The 25,069-nt window shown below is 47.6% G+C and overlaps 1 protein-coding gene across 2 annotated transcripts in view; it reads left to right on the forward strand.

Annotated features, from left to right (window-relative positions):
• LOC124803052 overlaps nucleotides 1-25,069 on the forward strand; it is a 594,138-nt gene that overhangs the window by 43,010 nt on the left and 526,059 nt on the right. For both annotated transcript variants that reach the window (XM_047264177.1, XM_047264178.1), the window contains exons 2-4: nucleotides 19,243-19,412; nucleotides 19,520-19,567; nucleotides 23,976-24,050. In XM_047264177.1, the coding sequence (XP_047120133.1) occupies nucleotides 19,325-19,412; nucleotides 19,520-19,567; nucleotides 23,976-24,050 (211 nt within the window). In that variant the 5' untranslated portion in view covers nucleotides 19,243-19,324. The remainder of the gene's footprint in view (nucleotides 1-19,242; nucleotides 19,413-19,519; nucleotides 19,568-23,975; nucleotides 24,051-25,069) is intronic.

Consider the following 25,069-nt stretch of genomic DNA (forward strand, 5'->3'; position numbering starts at 1 on the left):
AACGGAGAAGAATGGTGGGACGACCCCAAAACAAGCGGCTGGTGACCTCACCAAGAAAACAAGTAGAATTTAACAAGTAAATGAAACAACATATCACCAATCACTTAACTTCTAACAAACTGTGATTTCTGGAGAAGACCTGGCGCAGCACCACCAAATCGCTCTCCCGAATCGTCCGCTGCCAGCCGCTTCAACGGACGCAGGAAGGCGCGCCGATCTCCCGTCTCACGGCGTCGCAGCCCGCACGGGCCAGACCGATGTCGTGGGTTGACTCCTGTTGCTCTCGTGTCGACCGCGAAGCCACTATCCATCGCTATACGGCGCGGCCCACTGGACTCACGTGGCGACCTCACATGCGCCGACGCTCAAGGCGGACAAGTCATCTTGTGTCTCAGTGCGCGACCGACCAGCGGATCAATCCAACCGCCAATGACCATTGCCTGAACAACTCGAGCAGACTGGCGGCCTAAAGCGTAGACTCAGATACAGGGAGTAAGCCCCGACCAGGCGACCACTCGCTGAGTTCTCTTACTGGCGGAGTGGAAAGACTCTCATTTATCCGACTTTAAAGATTGCTCCGAACGACAGACTAGCAAGCTGGGGACGAGAAACTGACCCAGACACCTTGACTGGGGAGCTCATAGCGCCCCTTAAATCGACGTGAACAGCAAACTTTCTCCCTTTTCCACCAGAGGGAGACACCAAAGCTGCGATTGCCGCGCCGGCCGAAGGGGCCGTGCGGTTAAAGGCGCTGCAGTCTGGAACCGCGTGACCGCTACGGTCGCAGGTTCGAATCCTGCCTCGGGCATGGATGTGTGTGATGTCCTTAGGTTAGTTAGGTTTAACTAGTTCTAAGTTCTAGGGGACTGATGACCTTAGAAGTTAAGTCCCATAGTGCTCAGAGCCATTTTCTGTCACACCAACAGCCTAGTTTCCTATTTCACTAAGATTAGTAACATAAACTATCTCGTGAAGGTAATGAATACTCTAGTGTAAACAAGTAACATCGGACGGCGATGGCGCTTTCGGGTAGAAAGACGACGATAAAATTAGTGGTCCGTGGCTTTGACCACTATGGGACTTAACTTCTGAGGTCATCAGTCCCCAAGAACTCAGAACTACTTAAACCTAACTAACCTAAGGACATCACACACATCCATGCCCGAGGCAGTATTCGAACCTGCGATCGTAGTGGTCGTGCGGTTCCAGAGTGTAGCGCCTAGAACCGCTCGGCGACCCCGGCTGGCTTAGCGGACAGTGCCCAGTGCACACGACCTAAGGTGCACGAAGCAGATCGTGTCCTGCGTGAAGCACGTCGGTCGACAGGTGATCCGAGCACGGGGCTCACAACCCGGACCATCGGAGCCGTCGACGTGCTCGCCAGCACAGCAGCCACCACGACTGCACTCCAGCCGTGTGGGGAAGGAGCGCACCTGAAGAGCGATTCGAGCTCGGACACGGAACCGCGACAGGAGCCTACTTTCTTGCGAACCATGGATGAAGGGTATCCGACGGATGTTATATTCCTAGACTTCCGGAAAGCGTTTGACTCGGTGCCCCACTGCAGACTCCTAACTAAGACACAAGCATATGTGATTGGTTCCCAAATATGTGAGTGGTTCGAAGACTCCTTAAGTAATAGAACCCAGTACGTTGTCCTCGATGGTGAGTGTTCATCGGAGGTGAGGGTATCATCTGGAGTGCCCCAGGGAAGTGTGGTAGGTCCGCTGTTGTTTTCTATCTACATAAATGATCTTTTGGATAGGGTGGATAGCAATGCGCGGCTGTTTGCTGATGATGCTGTGGTGTACGCGAAGGTGTCGTCGTTGAGTGACTGTAGGAGGATACAAGATGACTTGGACAGGATTTGTGATTGGTCTAAAGAATGGCAGCTAACTCTACATATAGATAAATGTAAATTAATGCAGATGAATAGGAAAAAGAATCCTGTAATGTTTGAATACTCCATTAGTAGTGTAGCGCTTGACACAGTCACGTCGATTAAACATTTGGGCGTAACATTGCAGAGCGACATGAAGTGGGACAAGCATGTAATGGCAGTTGTGGGGAAGGCGGATAGTCGTCTTCAGTTCATTGGTAGAATTTTGGGAAGATGCGGTTCATCTGTAAAGGAGACCGCTTATAAAACACTAATACGACCTATTGTTGAGTACTGCTCGAGCGTTTGGGATCCGTATCAGGTCGGATTGAGGGAGGACATAGAAGCAATTCAGATTTGTTACTGGTAGGTTTGATCATCACGCGAGTGTTACGGAAATGCTTCAGGAACTCGGGTGGGAGCCTCTAGAGGAAAGGACGCGTTCTTTTCGTGAATCGCTACTGAGGAAATTTAGAGAACCAGCATCTGAGGCTGCCTGCAGTAAAATTTCTCTGCCGCCAATTTATATTTCGCGGAAAGACGACAAGGATAAGATAAGAGAGATTAGGGCCCGTACAGAGGCATATAGGCAGTCGTTTTTCCCTCGTTCTGTTTTGGAGTCGAACAGGGAGATAAGATGTTAGTTGAGGCACGAGGTACTCTCCGCCACGCACCGTATAGTGGATTACATAGTATGTATGTAGATGTAGATGTAGATGTACTTTTCGTAGTGATCGACAGGATGCAGACACGGGTTCCCGCAAACACAAGTCACCCAAACGGCGAAAGGAGAGGAGGCTATGCGCAGGAACCGCTTTTCAAGACGGTGACACGTTTCACGCTCTTGGGCACAACTCCTCTGTGGACCCCACTCCCACGGTTCACGGTTGGCTGCTGGCAACGTCTGCCCGAGGACACACGCAGCCTGACGGTGCCCGACCCACTGACTAGCCTCATAGCGATCTTGCGGCTCCTAACGTACCACGCGTCCAGCCTGGCGACTGGGCGTCCGACAAGGAGACGGAAACAATGACGTCAGAGCCGAGCGGCCACCTGACGCCCGCGGTCGGCGGGTCGTTGCAGGATACGTCACCGTACTATGCGATTTCCCAGGTGTATGGATAGGTACAGTCAACGTAAACGGTATTAGTTCGACGATCAAAACCGGCTGTTGAACGACGTGATTCTGGTGGCGGACATTGATATGGTGCTTCTGCTCCTGGATGTTTACGGATACCTGCGTTACGTCTGTACAACTACGGACGTGTCGAGAGTCGAGAGCAAACAGTCTATTACTCTACTGAGATATCTCCAATGTTTCAACGCGCTACAGAGCACATAGTGGTGGGTGGTCTCGTACCGCGCGCCGTGGAATTTGAATCCCCGCCAGACGTCCTGGACGTCGAAGACCCCTAGAGGTCTCTGCACCATCGCGCCGTTAGCTGTGGCGGCGCGCGCCTCCTGGCCCGCTTTTTTAGGGGGAATCGAAACTCAATAAAGAAAAAAAAAAAAAAAAAGCTCATCCAGTCAGTCTAATCTCGCTTACGTCGGTTTACACCTCGCTTCCGCTAGACTGCTTTCTTCCTGGTTCGTATACGAGTTTGTTTCCTTGTGACTCTGTTGTTCGGTCTTGTCGTATTCGTTCTGTCCTACGTTGGCCGTGTCCGTCCTTTTCCGTTGTGTTGTTGTTCGCGGGCCTCTCCGCGCCTTCCGTCGGTGCTACCACGCGACCGTCCTGGTCCCAGTTGCAACAGGTGGGAGCAGCGTGTTACGCCCTGAGATTCGGATCACTCACCACATACCGTGTCCAGCCCTTTGTGCGATGACTACGGAACTCGTTTTGCCAATAATACACTGTGAGCGACGCGGACATACACACTTCGCCAGCCACTCGGCCAGCAGGTTCTGCAGGATTTACGTTTCCTAGGTCTTTGGGCAGCGAGTGTCAGTGCCAGGCTGTGGCCCACGGCATTCTCTGAGCGTCAGGCCATCGTCTGCCCCTGACCCTGCCACTACAACAGATGAGCCGTACTAAAGGACAGTGGACTCTCAATGTGGACATTCTCCAGGAAGAGGCTTGCCGTCTAGCCGTCGCTGATAGGTGCAACAAATGTGAACGAGGACGTCGTACCTATGATTCCGCGAAAAGGTGGTGGATACACTGCATCAAACCAGCTATTTGCTGCACGTTCGTGGTGGATGGACACGCAGGGCGCTTTGGCAACGATAGACCTCTGAGTTTTAGTACAAAGTCTTGCAGGAACTAGCGTCACAGTAATCTCCGCCACAGCGCCAAACGGCCAATCTCCGGACACAGACACAGCTCCTGCAGATCACTGCTACCAGATTGGGAGGCACGCGGGTTCGATCGAGACTGCGAGATTCCATTCCAGAGGTTCGTGCTTCTCTTCATCACGTCGTCAGAGAATCGTAACAGGCGACTTATCACTGCAGTTGTTGCGGCGGACGGACAACATTAAGAGACAAGCACCCCAATCTCCCGTGTCCTCACAGGTTATTACCGCACTCTCTGTCAGACGACACATTCTTGGAGGCCGTCACAATGGAAGAAATGGGCATGGCCCCGTCGCGGGGCGCGAGAAACTAATCCCCTGGACTTGATGGTCTTCCGATTGAATATTATGGCATCTTCTCTGACGTGATGGGGAACGTTCGGCAACAGATGTACTCCGAACCCCTGGATCCAAAATTTCGCGTCCCCCCCCCCCTCGCGAATTTTGGTTCAAAATGGTTCAAATGGCTTTGAGCACTATGAGACTTAACTTCTGAGGTCATCAGTCCCCTAGAACTTAGAACTACTTAAACCTAACTAGCCTAAGGACATGACACACATCCATGATTGAGGCAGGCTTCGAACCTGCGACCGTAGCGGTCGAGAGGTTCCACACTGTAGCGCCTAGAAGCGCTCGGCCACCCCGGCCGGCGCGAATTTCGGGAGGGTGTGGTAAACCCCGTGACAAAACCCAACAGGGAGGTGTAGATCGCAAGACTCCCGCCTGTTGACATCAGTCAGTTCCGACTGCAAGCTGTTCGCATGCATACTTCGTGCTCGCCTCGTCGCTACTGTCACAGATACCACTCACGTCGACCAAGCATGTCTGGGAGGTGGCACTAATATATCTACATATGGCGTTAAACTCTTATGGACATGTCGTGGCGCTAATGTCGGCATGTGGCTTAGAAGGCGCCCTCGTGGCTGCTGACCCAGACCACGCGTTTAACCGAGTTGATCAGGCTTACTTAGAGAGGACGTGTCTGTCCCCAGTATCGGCTGGTGCGGTTCCCTGTCTCAGCCGCGTGGCCCCTTCCAATGCCCTGGTCAACGGCTACCGCGCGCCGCAGTTCACTGTCGACAGCTCAGTGTGACAAGGGTGCTTGCTGTCGGCCTTTCTCCTCGCCGTCGCTCTCGAGGCTCCACTTCAGGGTCCACGTCAGTGTTTGCGGGGCATTCGCCTCCGCAATGCGCGTATTACGTGTGGTGTCTGCGCCGACGATGTAGCTTTCTTGGCGAGGTCGGCAGAAGATCCATGTACGGCCGTCGCGTGGCTTTAGTGCTGCGGCGAGGTGGTCGGGAGCCGTGTCAACCTGCGCAAGTCGCGCTCAGTGGATGTGGGCAAAGAACTAAATATCAGTACGCTGCTGCCCAGTACCGAGATCCTGGCGATGGAATGTTTGGGAGTGACCTTCCGTGGGAACGTGCTCCGCACAGTAGCACCTATGTATCGCAGAGTACATAATACGATCGACGCGGATGTTCGTCTCATTTCGAACACTTGACTCGATTATGCAGGTACCTTTTGTCAATATCTACGTCGCCCCGAAACTTAATCATTACACACATAAGTTCTCCCAACACCCGCTACGGTGGCTGCTAAGTTACAGGTGGCCTTTGGTCATTTCGGCAGCGATAGTAGGGTATTCGAGACTATTCGAGACCCGTTACGAGACACTGACGTTGCCCACACACGCAGACGGCACTCGAATGATAAACGTGCAAAACAGAGCACGCGCTCTCATTTGCGGACGATGCATCGCCTACGTGCTTTGGACAAGCACACGCGCACTGGTACACCAATTCAGGAGGTGCCGCCCCAGTCCCTCCGGGCGCGTGTTCTTCTCGGACACATCGCGCCACCACTGTGTCACATCCGCACAGTCGACACGACTTATGTGTTAACACGTTCTACGGACTACATGAGTTCCTGGGGCTCCCGTCACTACTTTCAGTGGACACTGCCTGCTTACGTGATTGAACATCGACATCAGGCGATTGGCTGGAGGAGGGTATGGGGTAACATACACACATACACTCGCCTTTCCTTCCCACCGCGGTGAGTGCGCTGTGGTACGTGCAAACGACTGGAAAATTTCCCACCCGACGACGTTTATACACTACACATCTTACAAGGCGCCGTGTCTGCCCCAGATGAGCCGCTGTCGACACGGTCATGCACCGTTTCGTGTGTGGTACGATTGCCGACTGCTGGCTCCTCACATGGCCCGTGTTGGCATTGTTGCTGCTACGGACGCCTCACTCCGTAGAGCCCACCGAGCTGATCCATCCCGAACTCACTTGCTACCCTGCCACTCGTCAAGGCGCCGCGGTGTGCGTCAAAGCCGTGGCGTTGTCATACTCTTTTAGGGAGGGCTTCGCAGAGTTCTTAGATTTTTTTGCTACTATTTAACGAGCAACTACACGGTTTTATCACGCAACGCGTCGTATGGTTCGCTCTTTGCGAATTACTTGGGGTCGTTGTTTACGCACCCTCCAGAGTATTGGATTGTAACGAGAGTGAGAAGAGATTGAAGATATAGCACAGGATGGACTGATGAGAGATATCAACGATAATTCTAGGGTGTTGCACTCTCGCTGAACGAGAAGACGAGTAGGACATCCCGCCGCCTCGCTGCTGTGGACAGCCCTAGAAGAAGCTTAAACAAAAATAGAAAATAAAACAAATAAAAGATGATAAAAATATCGTACCCTCTGTTTTATCTGTTAAAAAAAAAAACCGAAGCTGTTCGTGGGCGGAGTCTGGAGCGGAGGCAAACATCTGTCCTAGTTAGGTTACGGTGAAAGTGGCGGTAGCACTAGATATTGTTTTTGTTTGTAGATTAGATAGGTTCTTTGAGGTATCAGGAGTGTTTTTTTTTGTTTTGGTTTTAAGGCGCAAAACTTCTATGGTCATTAGCGCCCGGTCCGTGACTTAGGAAACAGTAAAAAGCCGAAATTGAAAACCAGCAGCAATGGGAACGAAAGTCATAAAATTGGAGAAACTAAAAGCAGAAGGAAGGCTTAAAAATCCACTACAGAAAGGGGTTGGTTGTCCCCAAAAAAAGCTTCAAATGACCGACGTCATTTCACTGGCACTAATAAACTTGAGAACGCGGTCGGCTGAGCGCGTGTCATCTGCTAAAATCGATGATATATCAGGCGAAAGCTGTAGACGGGAGCGTAACGGATTAAAATAGGGGCACTCAATTAAAAGGTGTCTTACCGTCCACAGCTGAGAGCAGTGGGAACAGAGTGGGGGAGGATCGCCGCTTAAAAGATGTCGATGGCTAAAAAGACAGTGCCCTATCCGGAGTCTAGTTAAAATTACCTCCTCCCGACGACGCGTTCGGGAGGAAGAGGTCCAAGCACAAGGAAGAGCTTTCACGTCCCGCAATTTATTATGGGGAAGTGTCGACCAATGCGTGTGCCATAAATGAACAACATGTCGACATAGAACGCTCCGTAGATCGGCGAAGGGAATCGATTGAATAGCTGGCCGAGGAAGAGAGACTGCAGCCTTGGCTGCAATATCGGCCGCCTCATTTCCACAGATACCAACGTGTCCCGGGAGCCAGAGGAACGCCACCGAGACGCCCCCCAGGTGGAGCAAGCGCAGACAGTCCTGAATCCGGTGGACCAGGGGGTGCACAGGATAAAGAGCTTGGAGACTGAGGACAGAGCAGAGAGAATCTGAGCAGATAACGTACTGTATCCGCTGATGGCGGCGGATGTAGTGGACAGCCTGGAGAACAGCGTAAAGCTCCGCAGTATAAACCGAACACTGGTCGGGAAGCCGAAAGTGATTTGGGGTGTCGCCAACAATATAGGCACTCCCTACACCTAACGATGTTTTCGAGCCGTCGGTGTAAATAAATGTGGCGTCCGTCATTTGTGCACATAGAGCAGCAAATGCCCGACGATAAACAAGTGAAGGGGTACCATCCTTGGGAAATCGACAAAGGTCACGGAGCAGGCAGATCCGGGGACGGAGCCAAGGCGGTGCTGTACCCCAAGTTGTCAAGAAGGTATTAGGAAAGCGGAAGGAAAGAGAATGGAGCAGTTGACGGAAGCGGACTCCCGGTGGTAGTAGGGAGGAGGGGCGGCCTGCATACCCTACATCAAAGGAGGCGTCGAAAAAAATGTCATGGGCTGGATTAGCAGGCATGGAAGACAGATGGCTAGCATAACGACTCAGAAGGACTGCTTGCCGATTGGACAGCGGAGGTTCAGCAGTCTCAGCATAAAGGCTTTCCACAGGGCTGGTGTGAAAAGCTCCAGACACTAAACGTAATCCACGGTGGTGGATAGAGTCGAGACGCCGAAGAATAGACGGCCGAGCAGAGGAGTAGACTATGCTTCCATAGTCCAATTTCGAGCGCACTAAGGCGCGATATAGGCGGAGAAGGACCACTCGGTCCGCTCCCCAGGAGGTACCATTCAGGACACGGAGGGTGTTGAGGGATCGCAGACAGCGAGCCGAAAGATAGGAAACGTGGGAGGACCAGCACAGTATTCTGTCAAACATAAGATCCAAGAATTTAGCGACGTCTGAAAACGGAAGGTTGACAGGACCTAGATGTAAGGAGGGCGGAAGAAACTCCTTACGTCGCCAAAAATTAACACAAACGGTCGTACTGGGAGAAAAACGGAAGCCGGTTTCGATGCTCCAAGAGTGGAGGCGATCGAGACATCCTTGAAGACGTCGTTCAAGAAGGCTGGTCCGTTGAGAGCTGTAGTAGATCGCAAAATCGTCCACAAAGAGGGAGCCCGAGACATCAGGAAGGAGACAATCCATAATTGGATTGATGGCAATGGCAAATAGTACAACGCTCAGCACGGAGCCCTGGGGTACCCCGTTTTCTTGGGAGAAAGTACGGGAGAGAGTAGTGTTCACCCGCACCCTAAATGTGCGCTCTGCCATAAATTCGCGAAGAAAAAGGGGCAGCCGACCTCGAAAGCCCCAAGAGAACAGTGTGCGGAGGATGCCTGTCCTCCAACAGGTATCGTATGCTCTCTCCAGATCAAAAAATATTGCTACTGTTTGGCGTTTCCGGAGAAAATTGTTCATGATATAAGTGGAGAGAGCAACAAAATGGTCAACTGCAGAACGATGCTTTCGGAATCCGCATTGGGCAGGTGTTAAAAGACTGCGGGATTCCAGCCACCACGCTAAACGGTAATACACCATACGCTCCAAAACCTTACAGACACTACTCGTGAGGGAAATGGGGCGATAGCTAGAGGGGAGATGTTTGTCCTTTCCAGGTTTCGGAACAGGAACGACGATAGCTTCCCGCCATCGTCTGGGAAAAGTACTGTCGGTCCAAATTCGATTATAAAGGCGAAGGAGGTAACGCAGACTATGGGTTGACAAATGCAGCAACATTTGGACGTGGATACCATCCGGTCCTGGGGCGGAGGAGCGAGAAGAAGAGAGTGCATGTTGGAGTTCCCGCAAGGAGAAAACAGTATTGTAGCTTTCGCGATTTTGAGAGGAGAAAGCAAGATGTCGCACTTCCGCTGCACGTTTCTTCGGGAGAAACTCTGGCGGGTAATTTGAAGAGCTCGAAATCTCAGCAAAGTGCTGACCCAACGAGTTATTAGAAATTGTGACGGGGTCCACTAATGTGTCATGCGCGACAGTGAGCCCAGAGACCGGGGAGAAACTAGGCGCGCCTGAGAACCGTCGGAGCCGACTCCAAACTTCCGAGGAGGGAGTGAAGGTGTTAAATGAGCTAATAAAGAATTTCCAGCTTGCCTCCTTGCTATCGCGGATGACACGACGGCATCGCACTCGGAACTGCTTATAATGGATACAGTTGGCCAAAGTAGGATGGTGGCGGATAACGCGGAGAGCACGTCGCCGCTCACGTATTGCATCACGGCATGCCTCGTTCCACCAAGGAACTGGGGGGCGCCGGGGCAATTCTGAGGTGCGTGGTATTGAATGTTCCGCAGCTGTAAGAATAACGTCGGTAATATGTGTGACCTCATCGTCGACGCTGGGAAAGTGACGGTCATCGAATGTCGCTAGAGACGAAAAAAGTGTCCAATCGGCTTGGGCAAACTTCCAGCGTCGCGGGCACATGTAGGGCAGTTGAGGCTGCAGTCTAAGGACAAATGGAAAGTGGTCACTCGAGTGTGTATCATCAAGGGCAAACCATTCGAAGCGCCGAGCTAGCGGAACAGTACCGACCGCAAGGTCCAAATTTGTAGGGACCCCAGTGTTGAGGCAAACTAGATCTGCTTGGTGGAAGACGTCTAGCAATAGTGAGCCACGTGGACAAGGATGTGGAGATCCCCAAAGCGGGTGGTGGGCATTGAAGTCCCCAACCAGCAAATATGGTGGTGGAAGCTGACCAAGAAGATGAAGGAGATCAGCTCGTGCCATTGGTGTGGACGATGGAATGTATACAGTACAAAGAGAGAACGTGTATCCGGAAAGGGAAAGACGGTCGGCGACAGCTTGGAAGGAAGTATTTAAATGGATCGGGTGATAATGAAGAGTTTCATGGAGAAGAATCATGAGTCCTCCATGCGCTGGAGTGCCTTCAACAGAGGGGAGATCATATCAGACGGACTGAAAATGAGGGAGAACAAAGCGGTCATGGGGACGCAGCTTTGTTTCCTGAAGACAGAAGATGACTGGCGAGTAGGATCGTAAGAGGATCGACAATTCATCCCGATTGGCTCGAATACCGCGGATAGTCCAGTGGATAATGGACATAGGGTGAACAGAAAATGGAGGAATGTGACCAAGGTCGCTGTCAACTCAACGACTGCTCTGAGCTTGCGACTGACAGCATGGAATGGCATTCAGCCGAAGGCAGAAGATCCTGATCCATAGGTTGGTCAGGAGCAGCTCATGCCACCAGCGATCGGTCGGTTGATCGGCCGCCAGCAGTGCGCCTCGGCGACACAGAAGATGGCCGTGGGCGATTTCCGCCAGGTGGTGCTGTAGATGGGACACACCTTGGCGGAGAAGGAGAGGAACTGGGTTTCTTTGTAGCCTTCTTGGAAGTATGATGTTTAGAGGAAGGAGGAACCGATGGTTGGGAAGTTGCCGTACGTAAAAACTCTTCACGAGTATGCTCTTTTTTCGAAGTCTTGGTGTCTGACTTTTGGGGTCGAGATTTAGCAGAACTCGACGAAGGGTGAGCCAGAGAGTGGGCAGGCGAAAGTGGTGAGGTTGAACGGGCGATCTTTGCGCTGGCCGATCTGACGACCGTGGCACTAAAGGTGAGGTCACAAGTCTGCGTGGCCGCCTCCTTTGTTGGCCGAGGAGAAGCAAGGACAGTGCTGTATTTTCCTTTCTGAGGCACGGTGGGCTGTCGACTGGCGAATAATTTTCGAGCAGCAAAGGTCGACACCTTTTCCTTTACTCTAATTTCCTGGATGAGCTTTTCGTCCTTAAAAACGGGACAATCTCGAGAGGAAGCAGCGTGGTCACCCATACAGTTGGTGCAGCGAGGGGATGGAGGTGGACAAGCACCCTCATGGGCATCTTTGCCACACGTAACACATTTGGCCGGATTGGAACAGGACTGGCTGGTGTGATTGAACCGCTGACACTGATAGCAACGCGTAGGGTTTGGGACATAAGGGCGAACGGAAATTATCTCATAGCCTGCTTTGATTTTCGATGGGAGTTGAACTTTGTCAAATGTCAAGAAGACAGTGCGGGTTGGAATGATGTTTGTGTCAACCCTTTTCATAACCCTATGAACGGCCGTTACACCCTGGTCAGACAGGTAGTGCTGAATTTCTTCGTCAGACAATCCATCGAGGGAGCGTGTATAAACGACTCCACGTGAGGAATTTAAAGTACGGTGTGGTTCCACCCGGACAGGGAAGGTGTGTAGTAGTGAGGTACGCAGCAATTTTTGTGCCTGGAGGGCACTGATTGTTTCTAACAACAGGGTGCCATTCCATAATCTGGAACAAGACTTTACAGGACCTGCAATTGCGTCGACACCTTTCTGAATAATGAAAGGGTTGACCGTGGAGAAGTCGTGACCTTCGTCAGACCGAGAAACAACAAGGAACTGTGGCAACGATGGAAGAACTGACTGTGGCTGAGACTCAGTGAACTTACGTTTGTGAGCAGACATAGTGGAAGGTGAGGAAACCATTGCGGAAGAATCCCCCATGATTACCGGCGTCTCCGATGCCGCGCTCCTCCCTTGTGGGGGCCCTCTCTGAGGGCACTCCCGCCTTAGGTGATTGTTCACACCTCAGGTCACACCTCCCGACAAACGGACGGAGGGACCAATCGGCACTTTCGGAAGGTATCAGCTCGGGTAATCACCCCTCCCTGGGCCTGGCCGTTTCCAAGGGGTACGTACGTTTCCTACCTGTCTACCCGGGGCGGGGAATTACGCGTTACCCCGTCACCGGCTACGCATGGATGTGCGTGGGTCGGCCTTCAGACACGCACAGGGAGGAAGAAAGAGAAAGGGAAAGGGAAAGGAAAGAAGAGAGGTCTCAAACGCCGCAGCGGAGAAAAGGGTAAAGAGAAGAGGTAAGGAAAAGAGAAGGACAAAGGAAGGATGAAGACATACAAGCAAGGAAGGTGAAGAATGCGGTACATTTACAAGCGTCCGACTCCGGACGTAGGCACAAACCATACTCCCAGAGGGGGAGAAAGGGAAGGACAGAGACAGAGGTGAGGGGGGGGGGCGAAGATGGGGGATGGGGAAGGATGCGGAAAGGGAAGGTATGCAGCCCGGAAAGGAAGGAAGGCCACATTAGCTCGGGGTCCCGTGCTCGCTACGCACGTATCCATGAAAGAGTTGTGGATCCCCTGGGGGGGAGTGTTATGTGCCAACGCCTGATGTGGAAGAGGTCTTGGGCAGCAAAAAAATAAAAAAAGAACAAAAAGTACAAAATAAAAGTAAGCAGAAGGCCTAAGTTTGAATTATGATCTGGCTCAGATTTTCATGTTGCGCCAGTGGTATAAATCAATGTCCACTGGTAGCCAATGTCTTTAATTCCTCTGTGTCTTGGAAAACTAATTATATTATACTTATAAGACAGTAGTTCTTGCAAACAGGACAGACAAACAAAACGATTTAATTGTTAACTTTATGCTGTTATGATTTTAATACAAAATTTGCTCAGGCATTAACTTCCAAATTTTTAAGCACAAGAACAAGGTTTTCTTTTTTTTTTAATTCAGGGACAGTTTGAGCCAAAATAACTGTTTCTTGACTAGAACTGTCTCGTATAAAACTACAAATTTGCTCGTCTCGACTTCACCTACATCACTGTCTAAGGCTGTAAACACTCTCTCTCTCTCTCTCTCTCTGTCTAATATATATATATATATATATATATATATATATATATATATATATATACTAAGACAGTCTACATCTACGTACATACTCCGCAATCCACCATACGGTGCGTGGCGGAGTGTACCTAGTACCACAACTAGCATCTTATCTCCCTGTTCCACTCCCAAACAGAACGAGGGAAAAATGACTGCCTATACGCCTCTGTACGAGCCCTAATCTCTCTTATCTTATCTTTGTGGTCATTCCGCGAAATGTAAGTTGGCGGCAGTAAAATTGTACTGCAGTCAGCCTCAAATGCTGGTTCTCTACATTTCCTCAGTAACGATTCACGAAAAGAACACCTCGTTTCCTCCAGAGACTCCCACCCGAGTTCCTGAAGCATTTCCGTAACACTCACGTGATGATCAAACCTATCAGTAACAAATCTAGCAGCCTGCCTCTGAATTGCTTCTATGTCCTCCCTCAATCCGACCTGATAGGGATTCCAAACGCTCGAGCAGTACTCAAGAATAGGTCGTATTAATGTTTTATAGGCGGTCTCCTTTACAGATGAACCACATCTTCCCAAAATTCTACCAATGAACCGAACACGACTATCCGCCTTCCTCACAACTGCCATTACATGCTTGTCCCACTTCATATCGCTCTGCTGTGTTACGCCCAAATATTTAATCGACGTGACTGTGTCAAGCGCTACACTACTAATGGAGTATTCAAACATTACGGGATTCTTTTTCCTATTCATTTTCATTAATTTATATTTATCTATATTTAGAGTTAGCTGTCATTCTTTACACCAATCACAAAGTCATCTTGCATCCTCCTACAGTCACTCAAGGACGACATCTTCCCGTAACAAAAAAACGACATACGACGAAGGGTTTATCCGAATGGGACAAAAATCGGTAGCTGTGATGAACATGTACAAACAAAGAAATCATTAAATTTTCAGAAAAATTGGACGATTTATTCAAGAGATTGGGCAAGTCAATAACGCGTTGGTCCACGTCTGCCCTTATGGAAGTAGTTATTCGGCTGGTCATTGATTGATAGAATTGGTGGAGGTCCTTCTGAGGGTGACCTGCCAAATTCTATCCAACTGGCGCGTCAGATCGTCAAAATCCCGAACTAACTGGAGGGCCCTGCCGATAGCGTTCCAAACGTTCTCAATTGGAAAGAGATCCGATGGCCTAGGTAGGATTTGGCGAGCACAAAGCAAGCAGTAGAAACTCTCGGCGTGGGCGGGCGGACATTTTCTCGATGAAATGTAAGGCCAGGAGGACTTGGCACGAAGAACACCAAAACGAGGCGTAAAATGTCGTCGACGTACCGCTGCGCTCTAGGTGTGTCCTCCTACGGCATCCCAGACCATCACTCCTGACTGTCAGGCCGAATGCAGGCGACAGTCATGTTGGCATCCCACCGCACCACTGTCCGGGACGTCGGGGCTCAGTCTGAAAGGGAACTCATCAATCAAGACAATTCTGCTCCAGCCAATGAGAGGCCAGGCCGAACCTGTCCATCACCACTGCAGAGGGGCTTGTGGTGTACATAGGCCAACGGCTGTCACCGCAACAGACACTGTGAGATCAGCCCTCTTCATGTGAACCTCCTACAAATTGTACTTGTGGTCAAGGGGGCACCGATCCGTGATAGCAATGATGCCGGGGCTCTGAGTGCCTCTCAGACGATTGCTCGTCCCTCTCTTTCTGCCGCCTCTGCAGATGAACCGCTTCCTTGATGCGCCGTGTTCGGCCACGGTTCACCCAGTCCTGCCGCCATCGTCGAATGGTGGCATCGCTCCTATTCAAACGTCGAGGATTCGCTGATTACTACAACCGGATTATGTGAGCCGAACTGCACGTTCTTTCTCAAATGCCGACGTCTTCGTATACTGTTCACGAGCTTGTCGACGAGGCGTAGTTACTGTCCAGGTGAGTCACGGATTCGGCAAGTTCCTTATTCACCGGACTTGCCAGGCACGTGGTGAAACTTATTGGAACGTCACACGTGCATCCATCGGCCGTCGAAGTTTACATTTTTCAATTTCCGTCGATACCTACATGAATATCAAATTGTGACCAATATGTATAACTCCTTCGTTGTTTTTTTTTTGTTTTCGTGTTAGAATACATATCAGGCGGACACGTTCAGGACTTTACTCTGATGAGGATATGGCCAGAGTCATGGTGTACAGTTCGGCGTGAATTGTTTAATATTCCTAAGATCATTGATGTGTATAGTGAAAATGCTTTGATAAGTTTTCCTTCAAGGTTTTCTTTTCGAAGAATGCGCTAGGTTACTGGATTCCAGCGAAACAGCAACAGAAGTGAAGAACTGTTCTGGTCTGGCGTTTCAATCTTTTTTCCGAATTTCATTTGTATTTCTTTTGTACCATGTTCAGCTTTGCTCTTTTACCAAAGCACAGTACGTTTTACATGACTTAACTTGTTTAATATGCTAATGCAGTTGTAATTGCGATAGTTTGCTAGTCAGAGTCTATTACTGAACAAAATAAACGAAGGACAAGGCACGTGAGGAAACTTGTCGCTGGTGACCTCGGTGTTGAGCGCCCGTAAGCTCCTTTCAGGAAACTTGTGGAATATAGTAGTTACTGTGAGTATATTACATTTTTTCAGTTTTGTTTTTGCAAGCCCGCACAATTTCTCTTTCATCAGCTGTAATTGGTCTTTAAAAACTGGATTGTGGCACTGAAAAAACCTGTAGTCACTTCTGTCAGCTGGCCGGTGTGGCCGTGCGGTTCTAGGCGCTTCAGTCTGGAACCGCGTGACCGCTACGGTCGCACGTTCGAGTCCTCCCTCGGCCACGGATGTGTGTGATGTCCTTAGGTTAGTTAGGTTTAATTAGTTCTAAGTTCTAGGCGACTGATGACCTCAGAAGATAAGACGCATAGTGCTCAGAGCCATTTGAACCATTTGAACTTCTGTCTATATTTAAAAAAGTGTTCTATTCGTGTATTATAATTTTCCATACACTCGTTTCGATATCTTGAACTATACATGAAATGTAATAAATTTTTAAAAATAAATCACTTCTGCTGTAATGGAGTGCGCCTAGGTGAAAATGTTTGCATTTTCTCTAGATTGGAGATAGACATAGGCCTTCTCCGAAATCCAAAGCCGAAGAAAGTCTGTACATTTACGTTTATATACATGTTCCGAAAGCCACCGTGTGGCGAAATGTACCACGACATCCGACGGCTAGTCGTTTCCTTTCGTGGTCCACTTGCGAATACGTCGAAGGAAGCAGGGCTGTCTACACCCCCCCCCCCCCCCCCTCTCCCGTACGACCCTTAATCTCCCCTGTATTATCTCCGCGGTCCGTAGACAAAATGTGCGTTGGGGGCAGTAGAATCGTCGTGCAGTTGGCCCCAAATGCCCGTTGTCTAAATTTCGTCATGGTGCTCCACGAAAACAACGTCCTCTTCCCTCCAGTGATTGTCATTTAACTTGCGCGCTCACTCTGCGCTCCGATGTTCGTCAGTGGGACACCGTGTCTAGCGCTTTTCGGAATCTAGGGATAAGAAATCTGTCTGGTGCCCTCCAGTGAGAGTTTGTACGAGGTGTCGTGTGAGAAAGGGGCAAGCAGAGCTTCGCACGAGCGATGCTTTATAAATCCGTGCTGTTTGTGGACAGAAGCTTTTCTGTCTCAAGAAAATTTGTTATATTCAGAGTCAATTACGCAGGTCTGTACTTGGTCTGTAATTACGCAGGTCCATTGTTTTACCCCTCTTATGTGCAGGAGTCACCTGTACTTATTTCCAGACTTTCCAGACGCTTTGGGCTTTTCGCTGGGCGGGAGTATCACGATGAATGCGTTTCAAGTAAGGGACCAGTGACGTAGAGTACTCTCTGTAAAACGTAACTGTTGGACCTTGCCAACTATACGTTTGCAACTCTCCTAGTCGTTTATCTAGGCCACGGATGCCTATTTTTATCTCCTCCATGCGGGAGGTGTACGACAGTCAAACGACGGTGTGTTTGTACGATCCTCCTGCGTGAGTGGTTTCTTAAGCGTGAAATTTAAAACTTCAGCTTTCCTCTTGCGAGTAGACAGTGACTTTACCTGTGTCCAGAATTTTCTTGGCTTCTCGCCGAGATCTTTCACTGAGGTCTGACGGTGGAAGTTGTATGTACCTGTCATCATCGGCGCGCTATTTTCCGAGCCAATAGTGCAACATTCTCTGGTTCCTCAGGATTTTCCAGATCTGACTATTAAGAAACGGATGGTCATTACCTTTGCTATCCACATACTTGGCACGAACGTCTCCAGAGTGCGATTTTCAATTTATATTTTTCGCAAAATTCCTCGACGTCAGCCATATTGCAGCTAAATGATGTGCATCCGTTGTCTAAGTGGGATGCTAACGACTGCAGCTTTTTTCTAGCATGGAATACTCTCCCAGCCAACTTGACTGATTTATTAACTCGCTGTGGCCGTGCGGTTCTAGGCGCTTCAGTCCGGAACCGCGCTGCTGCTACGATCGCAGGTTCGAATCCTGCCTCAGGCTTGAATGTGTCTGATGTCCTTAGGTTAAGTTAGGTTTAAGTAGTTCTAAGTCTAGGGGACTGATCACCTCCGATGTTAAGTCCCATAGTGCTTAGAGCCATTTGAGCCATTTATTAACTTTAGTAACCTCTATCATTATTATAACGTCATTATCACGAATCCCTGTCTCTATACCGACAGTATCAATAAGATCACGCCCATTTGTCGCTACAAGGTTTAAAGTATTTCAGTTGCATGTGGGTTGTCTAACTAGTGGTTTTAGGAAAACATGTTCAAAGTACTTGTCAAGACCGCCTACCTGTACCAGTTGCAGTTAATCCATAGACGCCCCAGTCCGTTCTCGGTAGATTTAAGTCAACACCAACTGCACATTTTTGGTATTTCCGCGCTACTGAGTACAGACGTTTCTTGAATGATTCCACAACGACCTCAACTGAAACAATATTTCTGTCGACATCTGTGGCATCTAACCTGCCTTTGCGATATACGTCCCATGTTTACATACACAGGTTTCATACTCAGCAATGTATGAACCGATGTGCAACGAACGCAGTCTCACGGTGTCTGCTATTTTTCATTGCGAATTTCATGCTGCGTGTTACTTAATTAGGAACTATCACAGTAATTATAGCCATTAATGATAAGATGGGCAGTTCACAATGAAGCTAACATGTCAGAATCGAAAATATTTTACCGAATACTTCACGTAAAACTGTTTGATAAACAACGCAGAGCCCTGCTGTTCCTGGGACTGCTGGGAACTGCCCGCTGGCCCTCCGCCCCCACACCAACGCTCATCCGGCCCCTGGCGATGTTTCCGCTGCTCGCTTTGGCCGCTGCTGTCGACAAGACACCCCCCCCCCTCCCCCAGCTATCTTTTCCTTTGCGCGAAACATCATCTCCTACTGCCACGAACTACAGTTTCATTTGAAAAAGCGAAGTTGATACTGTGGCAATTAACATACGTACGACAAAAGACTACATTTCCTTTCCTGCTTACTTTCTGCAAACTGATCAGATGTAAACAGAATTACGGAATCTTAAATGACTTCGGAAGTATTTAAGGTAAATAGCGTTGTTGAGTTATTCAGTATGTATTGGGCAGAACGGAGTAATATAAAGCTTATCAAATAACACAGCCCGAGCTATGTTGAAGATAATTTTTTGTACACTTTGTTGAGCATAAAATAGTTTTGTAACTATATTTGAATAAATATGAATTTTATATGAATTTACAGGTTTTTCGACAGAGTGCAAATGTCATGAAGATATTTTGATGGAATAGATCTTTTGTTGGGCCGACACCTTTGTCTTTGCATAATGTTTCGCAGAAGCGTTATTTTGCTCATCTGTATCTTTGTGGCAGTAATCGCAACTACTGACCACAGTGCTCCAGATTCCATTACAGGTAAAAAATTTACGTTTTTGTCTGGGCATAGTAATGAATACCGATATAATGGCAAACAATGAAATACATGTTCAATTTTCTCATCTATTTGCTTCCCTTTTTTTTAGGATCTGATTCTGAAGTTACAATCTATCGTCTAAGAACCGAAAAACCAGGTTAGTATTTGTTTTCGGCATTTCTACTAACGTTTCACGGATCAGGAAATTAATTTCGTGCTGACTTCGTCTTTTAATAAGTGCTTTGAGTAATGACTTTTACTGTATCATTGCATTTGATATTATAGACTAATGAATTTTAGTGTATCATCACTTTTGGTATTATAGAGTATACTAGTGCGAATGTTAATCACTTATATGTTGCAAACATGTTACATAGATCCTTATTAGCAATAGTCGTACCTGACTGTTGGACGTGTCAGTACCATTTACACACAGATATCTGAAAAATGTTTACTAACATTTACGTATATCATCCGACATCCGCTGCTTCCTATGTGTCCGAATAAAATGTGTCGAGAAACATTGGGTATTTTCTTAAGTTGTGCGCCGCAAAAACAGTATTTTGTAGCACAGCATCAGTTGCAATGAATTTTTATCTGAGATATCCTCGCTCAAAGAATCATTCTCCTCGAGTTTTATTGTATAACAACGTGGATGAACGCATACTTTCGTAAATTTACGGAAGTTGCAAGTACTGTACGTAACAAATTTCGTAGTAAAAAGGCGTTTGTGTCTTTCTGGCTGTAGCATAAGTGAATTTTATCTTCAACTGGAGTACATGTTATCTGCATTTATCGTAAATTAGAGGCTGTAACCTCCAAAAATGTTTCGGGAAATTACTAGCTCTGAAACGAAATTTTTCTGTTGTTTAAATAAGAGTGTCAGTTTGCGAAATAATTTCTTCAGTCTTCAATAGACTTTGCGTAACACATCCAGAAATTAAAGGACAAGCAGTAACATTATTTTTAAGTTACACTGAAGCGCCAAAGAAACTAGTATAGGCATGCGTATTCAAATACAGAGATATGTAAACACGGAGAATGGCAGGTTATCAAGATTTAAGTGAGTTTGAAAGTGGTGTTATAGTCAGCACACGAGCGGTAGGACACAGTATCTCCGAGGTAGCGATGAAGTGGGGATTTTCGCTTTCGACCTTTTCACGAGTGTACCACCAATGTCAGTAATCCAGTAAAACATCAAGTCTTCGACATTGCTGTGGCCTTAAAAAGATCTTGCAAGAAAGACGACTGAAGAGATTCGTTCAACGTGACAGAAGTGCGGCCCCTTCCGCAAATTGATGCAGATTTCAATGCTGGGCCATCAACTAATGTCAGCCTGCGAACCATTCAACTAAACGTCTTCGATATGAGCTTTCCGAGCCGAAGGTCCCATCGTCTACCCTTGATTACTACACGACACAAAGCTTTGCGTCTCGTCTGGGCCCGTCAACACCGACACTGGACTTTTGATGAGTGGAAACATGTTGCCTGGTCGGACGAGTCTCGTTTCAAATTGTATCGAGTGTATGAACGTGCACGTATATGAGGACCACTGGTGGAGGCGCCGTAATGGTGTGGGACGTGTGCATTTGGAGTGATATGGAAACCTGATACGTCTAAATACGACACTGACAGGTGACACGTTCCAAAGCATCCTGTCTGATCATCTGCATCCATTTATGTCCATTGTACATTCCGACGGACTTGGGCAATTCCAGCAGTACAATGGGACACCCCACACGTCCGGAATTACTACAAAGTGGCTCCAAATCACTCTTCTGAGTTGAAACACTTCCGTTGGCCACCAAACTCCCCAGACATGAAGATGATTGCGCATATCTTGGATGCCTTGCAACGTGCTATTCCGGAGAGATCTCCACCCACTGGTACTGTTGCTGACTGTATAATGGTTAGACAGAGATTTCAGAACCAGATTTTAAATTGTAAGACATTTCAAAGGGTGGATGTAAACTTCGACTGCAATTTTTTGGTTACGAGCTTCAGATTAAAAATGAAGGAATTGCAAAAAGGTAGGAAATTAAGGAAATGGGACCGGGATAGGTTGAAAGAACTAGAGATTGTTGAGAGTTTCAGAGGGAGCATTAGGCAATGGTTGACTAGAACAGCGAAATGTAATACAACAGAAGAAGAATAGGTAGCTCTAACAAACAAATTAGTTAAGGCAGCAGTGGATCGAATAGGTAAAAAGACAAGGCCTAGTAGAAATCCTTCGATAACACAAGAAATATTTAACTTATGGAAGGAGAAAATATAAAAATGCAGCTAATCAAGCAGGTGAAAGGGAATAGAAACGTCTAACAATGAGACTGATAGGAAGAGCAAAACGGCTAAGTTGGAATGGCTACAGGACAAATGTAAGGATTTAAAAGCAAATGTCACCAAAGGAAAGATAGATACTGCCTACGGGATACTTAAAGAAACATTTGGAGAAAAGAGAAGGATCTGTATGAATATCAGGAGAGCTCACGTAGGAAACCAGTCCTAAGCAAAGAAGGGGAAGCAGAAAGGTGGAAGGAGTACAGTGGCGTGGCAAAAGTGGGGGGATGCGATATGCATGTATACAGATGGCGGTGGTATCGAGTGCACAAGGTACAAAAGGGCAATTCATTAGTGGATCTAATACTACTCTGGAGTTTCATGTGAAAAGGTTTCCGACTTCATTATAATCACACGACGGAAATTAACATACTTTGAACGCGGGAAACGGTAGTTGGAGCTAGACTCAAAGGACGTCCATTTCGGAAATCGTTAGGGAATTCAGTGTTCCGATATCCACAGTGTCAAGTGTGTGCCCAGAAAACCACATTTCAGGCATTACTTCTCACCATAGATTACACAGTGCTTGGCGGTCTTCACGTAACGACCAAGAGCAGCGGCGTTTGCGTAGAATTGTCGTTAACAGGCAAGCAACATTACGTGAAGTAACGGCAGAAATCAGTGCCGAACGTACGACGAACGCATTCATTAGGATAGTGCGGCGAAATTTGATGTTTACGGGCCACGGCAGCAGTTGACCGAAAAAAATTATTCAAATGGCTCTAAGCACTATGGGACTTAACATCTGAGGTCATAAGTCCCCTAGACTTACAACTACTTAAACCTAACTAACCTAAGGACGTCACACATCCATGCCCACTGCTGGATTCGAACCTGCGACCTTAGCAGCAGCGCGGTTCCGGACTGAAGCGCCTAGAACCTGTCGGTCACAGCGGCCGGCAGTCGATCGATGCTAGTGTATTTACTAACTGCACGACGCCGCCTGCAGCACCTCTCCTGGGCTGGTGACCATATCGACTGGACCCTGGACGAATGATGAACCATGGGCTGATGAGATGAGTCCCCATTTCATTTGATTGGACCTGATGGTAGGGTCAGAATGTGGTGCAAACCTCTCGAAGCCATGTATCCAAGTTGTCGACGAAGCACTGTGCAAGTTGGTGGTAGTTCGATAATGGTGTCGGCTGTGTTTACATGGAATGTCTGGGACCTGGTTATGTCCGGCTGCTTGGAGAACTTTTGCAGCCATTCGTGGACTTTATGTTTCCAGACAATAACGGAATATTTATGTATGACAATGTGCCCACGTCATGACGCTACAATTGTTCGCAATTGGTCTGAAGAACATTCTGGACAGTTTCAGTGAATTATCTGGCCACCAAGGTCGCCCGACATGAATCCCATCGAACGTTTATGGGAGATAATCGAGAGGTCTGCTTGTGCACAAAATCCTGCACCGGCAACAACTTCGGAAGTATGGACGGCTGTAGAGGCACCATGGCTCAGTACTTCTCCAGGAATTGTCCAACGACTTGTTGAGTCCACGCCATGTCGAGTTACTGCAGTACGCCAGGCAAAAGGAGTTCAGACACTTAGGAGCAGCCCAAGACTTCTGTAACCCAAGTGTGCGTGGAGGAGCAGTACAAGGGAGATTACAGGACTGGGAGAGAACTCAGATGGAAGTAAGATGGCAGATATGCTACTTCGCGAAGAGTTGTTCCCAAAGCTGCTATTTCCACATAAATTCCTGACTTCGCTTCAAATGAAATTCTTTCATACAATAAACTCGTTAAATCTTAGATTTACATAATTCACCGCACAGTGAACACTCACAACAAAATTAGATCCACATATTAAGTAATTTAGGTCAATAGCAAAAACATAGGAAAAAAATCAAAACTGTACCCTGTTTTCCATAAGTAAAATAAGACTCAGAAAATGTGACATACCGATAAAAAACTGCGCCTGGACAAGAAATCGGAAGAATCCTTTTTTCTCTTTGCAGCTGATGAAGATATAGAAGCCACATGTGTTTCACACACACACAGGGAGGAAAAATTAAAACAAAAGCTTAAAGATATATAAAGATGATTAAGAGTTTACATTATGTAACTTGTTGAAAACCAATATGCATATCGTTTTCAAACTTTTATGTACTAAGTACTGAGTAATAATCCAGTTTCAGAGAATACCATATATTTTTTAACTCATAAAATATCTTGTATGATACTGCAGTTTAATTTCAGGGGAAATTTCTCTAATTTCAGGACAAATGTTCCGAGATGATCATGTAGCAAAACTAGCAGCTAATCTTGAAGAAATAATAATGGAACGTGACTATGGTAAGTTAAACATATTGACTTATCAGCAGCTAAGCTTGGTACATAGTAGGGAATTACAGCCTAGTAGCTTTCACTCTTTATGTCAGTAACAGTATGCAGATCAAGTGTTATATGAATAAGGAGCAAGAGTTGTGAATTTTGCTTAATTTCAGAAGCCGGTTTTTGACATTTAGAGTGCTCCATAATGAAATAAAATATGAGCATTCTCAGTTAAAAAGAAATGTAATGTGATAGAAATAAAGATGATACATGAATAAGACTGTGAAACAACGTATAGACACAAAGAAATGAATACAACAACAAAAAAATAGGAATAAAGATAATGGTGGCAGGGACAATAGACGATTGCTGTTTTTGGTGTCCTGCAAAATATATATATAATAATATATATAAATAAAACAATCAGGAGTAAACAGTTTCCCACTGCATCGCTTAGCTGCTTTCTCAGAGTCCTTTCCAGTAGTTTTGCGTTGGCTCTGGAATGACCTCCCTTGTTATATCAGGGAACCGTGTAATGGCTCCAGCTTCAAAAGACAGTTTACGACGTATGTGCTCTAGCAACAATAATTTCTGCGTTTGTTCCTGTGCACACTCGCTACTGTATAATAACTTAGTATCGGTCTTTCCAACCACATCTTCCTAATTTCTACATCTACATCTACATACATACTCTGCAATCCACCATACGGTGTGTGGCGAAGGGTACCACGTACCACAACTAGCATCTTCTCTCTCTGTTCCACTCCCAAACACAACGAGGGAAAAATGGCTGCTTATATGCCTCTGTACGAGCCCTAGTCTCTCTTATCTTTGTGGTCTTTCCGCGAAATGTAAGTTGGCGGAAGTAAAATTGTACTGTAGTCAGCGACAAATGCTGGTTCTCTAAATTTCCTCAGTAGCGATTCACGAAAAGAACCCCTCCTTTCGCCAGCCGTTGTGGCCACGCGGTTAAAGGCGCTTCAGTCTGGCACCGCGCGACCGCTACGGTCGCAGGTTCGAATCCTGCCTCGGGCATGGAT

Source organism: Schistocerca piceifrons, chromosome 6, assembly GCF_021461385.2.
Source record: "Schistocerca piceifrons isolate TAMUIC-IGC-003096 chromosome 6, iqSchPice1.1, whole genome shotgun sequence".
In the NCBI taxonomy this organism is placed as follows: domain Eukaryota; kingdom Metazoa; phylum Arthropoda; class Insecta; order Orthoptera; family Acrididae; genus Schistocerca; species Schistocerca piceifrons.